This window comes from Peromyscus californicus, unplaced genomic scaffold (genome assembly GCF_007827085.1).
Source record: "Peromyscus californicus insignis strain IS unplaced genomic scaffold, ASM782708v3 Scaffold_22__1_contigs__length_63687245, whole genome shotgun sequence".
In the NCBI taxonomy this organism is placed as follows: domain Eukaryota; kingdom Metazoa; phylum Chordata; class Mammalia; order Rodentia; family Cricetidae; genus Peromyscus; species Peromyscus californicus.
Window position 1 is genome coordinate 1,034,032 of NW_026294525.1, and position 11,133 is coordinate 1,045,164.

The 11,133-nt window shown below is 43.7% G+C and overlaps 1 protein-coding gene across 1 annotated transcript; it reads left to right on the plus strand.

Annotated features, from left to right (window-relative positions):
- Positions 1-9,624: 9,624 nt before the first annotated feature.
- LOC128118740 (60S ribosomal protein L17-like) lies at positions 9,625-10,221 on the plus strand. Its single transcript, XM_052751574.1, has one exon. It carries the CDS (start codon positions 9,656-9,658, stop codon positions 10,205-10,207), a length of 552 nt encoding a protein of 183 aa, XP_052607534.1. The 5' UTR covers positions 9,625-9,655; the 3' UTR covers positions 10,208-10,221.
- Positions 10,222-11,133: the final 912 nt, after the last annotated feature.

The following is an 11,133-nucleotide window of genomic DNA, read 5'->3' on the forward strand; positions in this document are numbered from 1 at the left end:
GCATATCAGTCCTGGGACCATGTCAAAAGCTATTCTAGTTGTCCAGTTTAGACCTATCATTTTAAATGGCTCATTTAATGACAACAGTCGTGTGATGCACACTGGTTTGAATATCCCTCATCAGATTTCCCAAGAGAAGAGTGGCAGAATTAAATTTCTGTGTAACACACTGAAGAATAAATCACGTTAGAAGTGGTACATAAATTGGAAATGGAGCAGATTCTAAGGATGAATAGACTCTAGATATGTGATTTTTTTTTAAATCGCTATTTTCCATACATCGATACTATGCATTGTGAAATTATCTGGGTGTTTGGGTGTGCTGGCTACTCCTTTGTAAGTGCTTGGGTAAATCCATCATGTCAGTGTCATATGAGCTCACTGCTGGCATGGTTCCAAGAAATCTCATTATTTTTTGATGTCCATGATGGATTCAAAATGAGAATATTACTGGCCTAAGGGTCTGTTAGCCTTGCCTGTCATATTTGTCAAGCTACAAAGCAGATCTGCCGAAGGTTTGGGAGGGCATTGGGGACAGTGAGCCATTAAAACGCAGTTCCATTACTTACACTCAGTTAGGCTGAGGAAATGGAGGGTAGCAAGTGTGAGAGTTGCCTCCTGGGATCCATTTCCAGTGTTACATACCAGAAAAGGAAAAGTCAAGATGACGCTCTTTCGACATGTGATGGGCAGGTCTGGTAATTTCTTACTGAGGGTGAAAAGTGCCTGTTTGAGTAACCAACCAGGCAACTTTGGGAGCATGGCCAAAGTCAGGCATGATAAGTCCAGCTCTCACTCAAAGCTGGCCTTAAATTGTTCTCTGGCCTCTTGGTGGCAGAGCAAGGCTATGTCAAGTCATCTGGAACCCAAGGGCAAAGACTAGCCTAACTGCAACAATTTGATTAAAAATAATAAAAATATTTGTGTCTACTATTTGTAGTATAGTAAGTTGGAAGTTCTGTATGAAATAGACTTGTAAATAAACATGATTGTTTTGGCTTAGATGGTATCTTGTATAAGAGAAAGGAATGCAATATTATGTTGTAAGACTGTAATGCTAATATAACTTCTGAAGCTAGGGTCCAGTCTCCTTTCTTGCCCACCTTTCTCCTATTTAATAATTAATAAATAGTTATGTTGTTAGTATGTGTCAAGTACCATGTGCTCAGTACATCCCAGACAGTATCCATTGGCCACTTATCACATAACAGGCAAGGTGAAGATTATTTTACATGCATAGACACAAACAATTTCCTAAAGTTGTTATTATTATCCCTTATCAATAGGAAGACGAATAATTTGTCTGTATTGTTGAGTAAAAATTCTGGCTTTTGAACAAAAGCCTGCACTTTCACAGTGTGTACTTTAGCCTAATACAGGAAATCTGCATTAAATTGGGACATTATTCAAAGAAAGCATAATTAAGTCTTATCTGAGTAAGGAGATACTATTTCTTTTAAAACTCAGAATATGTACATAAATAATTACACCATAAGACTCCTTATTAAATAACATTATACATGGTTAATGGGAATAATTATTGAGGTTCAATAATCACACTAAAACAACGGGCATAGCAAGCAAACTCTGAGAAGGTGTACCACGAATAACAGGATGAGTGCTGGAAAAGTAAGCAGAGCTGCATGTACCCAGAGGGAAGTGGAAGCCAAGCTGGTGCTGGTTCCAAGTGAGAAGTCCCTTCCTTTAGTGTCTTCCATAGTGTGAACCTGATGGAGCACTGATTTTCATTGCATTAATGAATGTGGAGACCATACCTCAGCACACATTAGCTTTCCCTAGCCAAGCTTTCAGCTTGTGGTAGTGATACAACTATGATAAATGACTTGTAAATTTTTTGGTTTTGTTAGATAGAAACAAAGCTGGACATGAAATGCATGAGCCACAGAGCCTCTGATGGGAATTTGGGGGAGGAAAGAAAGAAAGAAAGAAAGAAAGAAAGAAAGAAAGAAAGAAAGAAAGAAAGAAAGAAAGAAAGAAAGAGAGAGAGAGAGAGAGAGAGAAAGAAAGAAAGAAAGAAAGAGAGAGAGAGAGACAGAAAGAAAGAAAGAAAGAAAGAAAGAAAGAAAGAAAGAAAGAAAGAAAGAAAGAAAGAAAGAAAGAAAGAAAGAAAGAAAGACATGAAGGAAGGAAGGAAGGAAGGAAGGAAGGAAGAAAGGAAGGAAGGAAGGAAGGAAGGAAAGAAAGAAAAAAGGGAGGAAGGAAGGAAAGAAAGAAGACATAAAAAAATATTAGGCTCTATCTTGGGAAACATACAGGCCATTATGCTGACATCACTTTATACCTGTGAGGATTACCAAATATAATGCGGTGCATTTCTTCTAAAGATATAGTAAGAACCATCAACTCCTATATATTTTAGGACTCAGAACCACTAAATGCAAATCTGTTCCCCTTGGCTCAAAAGACAGCTCACTCACACATGTGTGCTGTGGGATGGTCTGTATGTCAAATGTGTTGCTGATTAGTCAATAAATAAAACACTGATTGGCCATTGGCTAGGCAGGAAGTGTAGGTGGGACAAGGAGGAGAATAAAGCTGGGAAGTGGAAGGCTGAGTCAGAGAGACACTGCCAGCCGCCATGATGAGAAACAGCATGTGAAGATGCCGGTAAGCCACGAGCCATGTGGCAAGGTATAGATTTATAGAAATGGATTAATTTAAGCTGTAAGAACAGTTAGCAAGAAGCCTGCCACGGCCATACAGTTTGTAACCAATATAAGTCTCTGTGTTTACTTGATCGGGTTTGAGCGCCTGTGGGACTGGCAGGTGAGAGAGATTTGTCCTGACTGTGGGCCAGGCAGGAAAACTCTAGCTACACATGTGCTTACATGGATATATCCTGCTCATACCACAGGGCTTCATGACGTTAGACTCAAGTAAAAAATTTACTGTCTAAAGTCACTGAGATAAGTAAACTAATAGTCTGTGCTTGGAGACACCTTGATCCCTACATAATTGTAAGCAAGCTTAAATTTGTATATCCCACTCTATAGTGTCATTCAATATCTCCAAATCCAATTTCATGTACCCAGTATTTGAAAAATGCATACTACTGTGGCAGTCCCCAAATTAATCTCCAAAACAATTTTGCTCATTTACCTTATATTCAAGTCTGTTCAATAACATATCTCACTTCATATCTTGCCCAATACTTATACAGCTGTTAGCTACAATAAAACATTAGTTAGATAATCAAGGAAACTTCTTTAGTCTAAGTTCTCAGGCTTGCTTTCATAATATTCTGTGAAAACTATCCATAAGTAAAAAGGCAATGTCCTCTTCCTAAGACTTAGAGGCCGGCCCCCAGCTCCCATCTTGCTCCGGACTTCCCTTTTACAACACTGGTGAGTGCCCGTCCTTGCCCCAGACCCCATCCCTGGGCACCAGCCACTCCAGGGAAGACCTGCCCAACTCGGCCCCAGGTTCTGGCCACCGGGCGGGCTCCCTGCTAGCCCCACCGGGAAGGATCCCCTTCTCCAAGACCCCTGGCAGACCCTGCAGTCTCCACGCCCTGCCCCCACGCCCATCCACCTGAGCCCCAAGCCTCTTCCTGAGACTTAGAGGCCGGCCCCCAGCTCCCATCTTGCTCCGGACTTCCCTTTTGGAATACTGGTGAGTACCCTTCCTTGCCCCAGACCCCATCCCTGGGCACCAGCCACTCCAGGGAAGACCTGCCCAACTCGGCCCTAGGTTCTGGCCACCAGGCAGGTTCCCTGCTAGCCGCACCGGGAAGGAACCCTTCTCCAAGACCCCTGGCAGACCCTGCAGTCTCCACGCCCTGCCCCCACGCCCATCCGCCTGAGCCCCAAGCCTCTTCCTGAGACTTAGAGGCCGGCCCCCAGCTCCCATCTTGCTCCGGACGTCCCTTTTGGAACACTCGTGAGTACCCTTCCTTGCCCCAGACCCCATCCCTGGGCACCAGCCACTCCAGGGAAGACCTGCCCAACTCGGCCCCAGGTTCTGGCCACCGGGCAGGTTCCCTGCTAGCCCCACCGGGAAGGATCCCCTTCTCCAAGACCCCTGGCAGACCCTGCAGTCTCCACGCCCTGCCCCCACGCCCATCCGCCTGAGCCCCAAGCCTCTTCCTGAGACCCAGAGGCCGGCCCCCAGCTCCCATCTTGCTCCGGACTTCCCTTTTGGAATACTGGTGAGTACCCTTCCTTGCCCCAGACCCCATCCCTGGGCACCAGCCACTCCAGGGAAGACCTGCCCAACTTGGCCCCAGGTTCTGGCCACCAGGCAGGTTCCCTGCTAGCCGCACCGGGAAGGATCCCCTTCTCCAAGACCCCTGGCAGACCCTGCAGTCTCCACGCCCTGCCCCCACGCCCATCCGCCTGAGCCCCAAGCCTCTTCCTGAGACTTAGAGGCCGGCCCCCAGCTCCCATCTTGCTCTGGACTTCCCTTTTACAACACTGGTGAGTGCCCGTCCTTGCCCCAGACCCCATCCCTGGGCACCAGCCACTCCAGGGAAGACCTGCCCAACTCGGCCCCAGGTTCTGGCCACCGGGCAGGCTCCCTGCTAGCCCCACCGGGAAGGATCCCCTTCTCCAAGACCCCTGGCAGACCCTGCAGTCTCCACGCCCTGCCCCCACGCCCATCCGCCTGAGCCGCAAGCCTCTTCCTGAGACTCAGAGGCCGGCCCCCAGCTCCCATCTTGCTCCGGACTTCCCTTTTGGAATACTGGTTCTGGCCACCAGGCAGGTTCCCTGCTAGCTGCACCGGGAAGGATCCCCTTCTCCAAGACCCCTGGCAGACCCTGCAGTCTCCACGCCCTGCCCCCACGCCCATCCGCCTGAGCCCCAAGCCTCTTCCTGAGACTTAGAGGCCGGCCCCCAGCTCCCATCTTGCTCCGGACGTCCCTTTTGGAACACTCGTGAGTACCCTTCCTTGCCCCAGACCCCATCCCTGGGCACCAGCCACTCCAGGGAAGACCTGCCCAACTCGGCCCCAGGTTCTGGCCACCGGGCAGGTTCCCTGCTAGCCCCACCGGGAAGGATCCCCTTCTCCAAGACCCCTGGCAGACCCTGCAGTCTCCACGCCCTGCCCCCACGCCCATCCGCCTGAGCCGCAAGCCTCTTCCTGAGACTCAGAGGCCGGCCCCCAGCTCCCATCTTGCTCCGGACTTCCCTTTTGGAACACTGACTTCCCTTTTGGAACACTGGTCTGTCTGAACCAAGTGTGCGGATAAGGCCAAGAACGAACCACAAGGAGATGGGCAGACGTCAAGGCAGAAATATATACAACAAAATGAATAGCAATACAGCATCACCTGGCCCTAGCCCTCCCCCAACACCTAGACCTGAACATCAGAAATTGGAAGAAGCAGAAGAAAACAGCCTTATGAATGACATCATGAAGAAGCTAGAGGCTTGCGTAGAGGAAAAGACAAAAAAATGTGAAGAACGCTGTAAACAACTAGAGGAAAGGGCAAACAAATTAGAAGAAATCAATAAAGTCCTGGAAGAAAACAATAAAATACTGAGAGAAAATCAAGAAAAATCAATGAAACAAATGAAGGAAACAGTCCAAGACCTGAAAAGGGGAATAGAAAAAATGAAGAAGACACAAACAGAGGGAATGCTGGAAATAGAAAATCTGAGAAAACGATTGGGAACTTCAGATGCAAGTATAATCAACAGAATGCAAGAGATGGAAGAGAGGATCTCTAGCGTTGAAGATACAGTAGAAGAAATACATTCATCAGTCAAAGAAAACACTAAAGCCAACAAAGTCATGAACCAAAATGTCCAAGAAATTTGGGACACCATGAAAAGACCAAACCTAAGAATAATAGGGGTCGAAGAAGGAGAAGAATACCAACTCAAGGGCACAGAAAATATATTCAACAAGATCATAGAAGAAAACTTTCCCAACTTAAAGAAGGAAATGCCTATGAAGATACAAGAAGCTTATAGAACACCAAACAGACTAGACCCCCAAAAAAAGTCCCCTCACCACATAATAGTTAAACAACTAAACGTACAGAATAAAGAAAGAATATTAAGAGCAGCAAAGGAAAAAGGCCAAGTGACATATAAAGGCAAACCCATCAGAATAACACCCGATTTCTCAATGGAGACTTTGAAAGCCAGAAGAACCTGGACAGATGTAATGCAGACACTAAGAGACCATGGATGTCAACCTAGACTAATATACCCAGCAAAACTTTCAATCACCATAGATGGAGTGAACAAGACATTCCATGACAAAGCCAGATTTAAACAATACTTATCCACAAACCCAGCCCTACAGAAAGCACTAGAAGGAAAATTCCAACCTAAGGAAGTCAGATACACCCTCGAAAACACAGGCAACAGATAAAGCCACAGCAGTAAACCCCAACGTATAGAAGTACCCACACATCACCACCAAAAAATAACAGGAATGAACAATCACTGGTCATTAATTTCCCTCAATATCAATGGACTTAATTCACCTATAAAAAGACATAGGCTTACAGAATGGATACGAAAGCAGGACCCATCTTTCTGCTGCATACAAGAAACACATCTCAAATTCAAAGATAGACACTACCTAAAAATAAAAGGCTGGGAAAAGACTTTCCAATCAAACGGTCTTAAGAAACAAGCGGGTGTAGCCATCCTGATATCCAGCAAAATAGACTTCAAACTAAAATCAATCAAAAGAGATCAAGAAGGGCATTACATACTCATCACAGGAAAGATCCACCAAGATGAAGTCTCAATTCTGAATATTTATGCCCCAAACACAAGGGCACCCACATATGTAAAAGAAACATTACTAAAGCTTAAATCACATATAAAACCCCACACATTAATAGTGGGAGACCTCAACACCCCACTTTCACCACTGGACAGATCTCCCAAATTGAAACTTAACAGAGAAATAAAGGACTTAACTGATGTCATGACTCAAATGGACTTAATCGATATCTACAGAACATTCCATCCTAACAAAAAAGAATATACCTTCTTCTCAGCACCCCATGGAACCTTCTCTAAAATTGACCACATACTTGGCCACAAAACAAATCTAAACAGATACAAAACAATTGGAATAACCTCCTGTGTTCTATCAGACCACCATGGTCTAAAGTTGGATTTCAACAACAACAAAAACTACAGAAAACCTGCAATCTCATGGAAACTGAATAATACCCAACTGAATCACCAATGGGTTAAGGAAGAAATAAAGAAAGAAATTAAAGACTTCCTAGAGATCAATGAAAATGAAGACACCACATATCCAAATTTATGGGACACTATGAAAGCAGTACTAAGAGGGAAATTCATAGCACTAAATGCCCACATAAATAAGTTGGAGAAATCTCACACTAGAGACTTAACAGCATACCTGAAAGCTCTAGAACAAGAAGAAGCACAGTCTCCCAGGAAAAATAGACGCCAGGAAATTATCAAAGTGAGAGCTGAAATCAATAAAATAGAAACAAAGAGAACAATACAAAAAATTAATGAGACAAAGAGTTGGTTCTTTGAGAAAATCAACAAGATAGACAAGCCCTTATCCAAACTAACCAAAAGACAGAGAGAGAGCATCCAAATCAACAAAATCAGAAATGAAAAGGGGGACATAACAACAGACATTGAGGAAATCCAGAGAATCATCAGGTCATACTTCAAAAACCTCTACTCCACAAAACTGGAAAACCTAAAAGAAATGGATAACTTTCTGGATAGGTACCACATACCTAAGTTAAATCAAGACCAGATAAACTATTTAAATAGTCCAATAACCCCTAACGAAATAGAAACAGTCATTAAAAGTCTCCCAACCAAAAAAAGCCCAGGACCAGATGGTTTCAGCGCAGAATTCTACCAGATCTTCAAAGAAGAGTTAATACCAATACTCTCTAAATTGTTCCACACAATAGAAACAGAAGGAACATTACCAAACTCCTTCTACGAGGCTACAATTACCCTAATTCCTAAACCAAACAAGGATACAACAATGAAAGAGAACTACAGACCGATCTCCCTCATGAACATTGATGCAAAAATACTCAATAAAATACTGGCAAACAGACTCCAAGAACACATCAAAACAATTATCCACCATGATCAAGTAGGATTCATTCCAGGGATGCAAGGGTGGTTCAACATACGAAAGTCCGTCAATGTAATACACCATATAAACAAACTCAAAGAAAAAAACCATATGATCATCTCACTGGATGCAGAAAAGGCATTTGACAAAATCCAACACCCCTTCATGATAAAGGTATTGGAGCGATCAGGAATACAGGGAACATACCTAAACATAATAAAGGCAATTTACAGCAAGCCAACAGCCAACATCAAATTAAATGGAGAGAAACTCAAAGCAATTCCACTAAAATCAGGAACGAGGCAAGGCTGTCCACTCTCCCCATACTTATTCAATATAGTACTTGAAGTTCTAGCCAGAGCAATAAGACAACATAAGGAGATTAAGGGGATACAAATTGGAAAGGAAGAAGTCAAGCTTTCCCTATTTGCAGATGACATGATAGTATACTTGAGCGACCCCAAAGATTCCACCAAGGAACTGATACAGCTTATAAACACCTTCAGCAACATAGCAGGATACAAGATCAACTCAAAAAAATCAGTAGCCCTCCTATATACAATGAACAAAGAAGCGGAGAAGGAAATCAGAGATACATCACCCTTTACTATAGCCACAAATGACATAAAATACCTTGGGGTAACACTAACCAAGCAAGTGAAGGACCTATATGACAAGAACTTTAAGTCCCTGAAAAAAGAAATTGAAGAAGATGTCAGAAAATGGAAAGATCTCCCATGCTCATGGATAGGCAGGACTAACATAGTAAAAATGGCAATCCTACCAAAAGCAATCTACAGATTCAATGCAATCCCCATCAAAATACCAACACAATTCTTCACAGACCTGGAAAAAATAATACTCAACTTCATATGGAAAAACAAAAAACCCAGGATAGCCAAAGGAATCCTGTACAATAACACAACTTCTGGAGGCATCACGATCCCTGACTTCAAGCTCTACTATAGAGCTACAGTAATAAAAACAGCTTGGTACTGGCATAAAAACCGACATGTGGACCAATGGAATCGAATTGAAGACCCTGACATTAATCCACACACCTATGAACATATAATTTTTGACAAAGAAGCCAAAAGTGCACAATGGAAAAAAGAAAGCATCTTCAACAAATGGTGCTGGCAAAACTGGATATCAACATGTAGAAGGCTGCAAATAGATCCATATCTATCACCGTGCACAAAACTTAAGTCCAAGTGGATCAAGGACCTCAACATAAATCCAGCTACTCTGAACCTGCTAGAAGAGAAAGTAGGAAGTAGTCTTGAACGCATTGGCATAGGAGACTACTTCCTAAATAGAACACCAGTAGCACAGACTCTGAGACAAACAATCAATCAATGGGACCTCTTGAAACTGAGAAGCTTTTGTAGAGCAAAGGATACGGTCAACAAGGCAAAGCGACAGCCTACAGAATGGGAAAAGATCTTCACCAACCCCACATCTGACAGAGGACTGATATCCAGAATATATAAGGAATTCAAGAAATTAGACATCAAAATGCCCAACAGTCCAATTAAGAAATGGGCTATAGCCTCTTCCTGTAGGCGGCCTAAGGTGACCTGTGAAGATGGTTCGCTACTCGCTTGACCCAGAAAACCCTACGAAATCATGCAAATCAAGAGGTTCAAATCTTCGGGTTCACTTTAAGAACACCCGTGAAACTGCCCAGGCCATCAAGGGTATGCATATCCGAAAAGCCACCAAATATCTGAAAGATGTCACTTTAAAGAAGCAATGTGTGCCTTTCCGGCGGTATAATGGTGGAGTCGGTAGGTGCGCCCAGGCCAAACAGTGGGGCTGGACACAGGGCCGGTGGCCTAAAAAGAGTGCTGAATTTTTGCTGCACGTGCTTAAGAATGCAGAGAGTAATGCTGAACTTAAGGGTTTGGATGTGGATTCTCTAGTCATTGAACACATCCAGGTGAACAAAGCACCTAAGATGCGCCGACGGACTTACAGAGCTCATGGCCGGATTAACCCATACATGAGCTCCCCCTGCCACATCGAGATGATCCTCACTGAAAAGGAACAAATTGTTCCAAAGCCAGAAGAGGAGGTTGCGCAGAAGAAGATATCCCAGAAGAAACTGAAGAAACAAAAACTTATGGCACGGGAATAAATTCTGCATAAAATAAATGCAGCTAAAAGTAAAAAAAAAAAAAAAAAAAAAAAGAAATGGGCTATAGAGCTAAACAGAGAATTCTCAACAGAGGAAACTCAAATGGCCGAAAGACATTTAAGGAACTGCTCAACATCCCTAATCATCAGGGAAATGCAAATCAAAACAACTCTGAGATACCACCTTACGCCTGTCAGAATGGCTAAGATCAAAAACACTGAAGACACCTTATGCTGGAGAGGATGTGGAGCTAGGGGAACTCTCCTCCACTGCTGGTGGGAATGCAAGCTTGTACAACCACTTTGGAAATCAATATGGCGCTTTCTTAGAAAATTGGGAATCAATCTCCCCCAAGATCCAGCTATACCACTCTTGGGCATATACCCAAGAAATGCTCAACCACACCATAAGAGCACTTGTTCAGTTATGTTCATATCAGCATTGTTTGTAATAGCCAGAACATGGAAACAACCCAGATGCCCTTCAACTGAAGAATGGATAAACAAAATGTGGTACATATACACAATGGAATACTACTCAGCAGAGAAAAACAATGGCATCATGAGGTTTACAGACAAATGGATGGATCTAGAAAAAATCATCCTGAGTGAGGTAACCCAGACTCAGAAAGACAAACATGGTATGTACTCACTCATAGCAAGATACTAGACATGAAACAAGGATGACTTGTCTGCTACTCACATCACCAGGGAGGCTACCTGGAAAACAGGACCCCAAGAAAGACACAGGGATCACCCAATGACAGAGAAATGGAATGAGATCTACATGAACAGCCTGGACATGAGTGGGGGTAATGAAAGGCGAGGGTTGAGGGAAAGAGAGCTTGGGGGAGCGGGAGATCCCAGCTGGATCAACAACAGAGAGGGAGAACAAGGAATAGGAGACCATGGTAAATAAAGACCACA

What these genes read in the sequence shown, in the direction of transcription:
- LOC128118740 (XM_052751574.1), top strand. Translation starts at nt 9,656, where the DNA reads ATGGTTCGCTACTCGCTTGACCCAGAAAACCCTACGAAATCATGCAAA.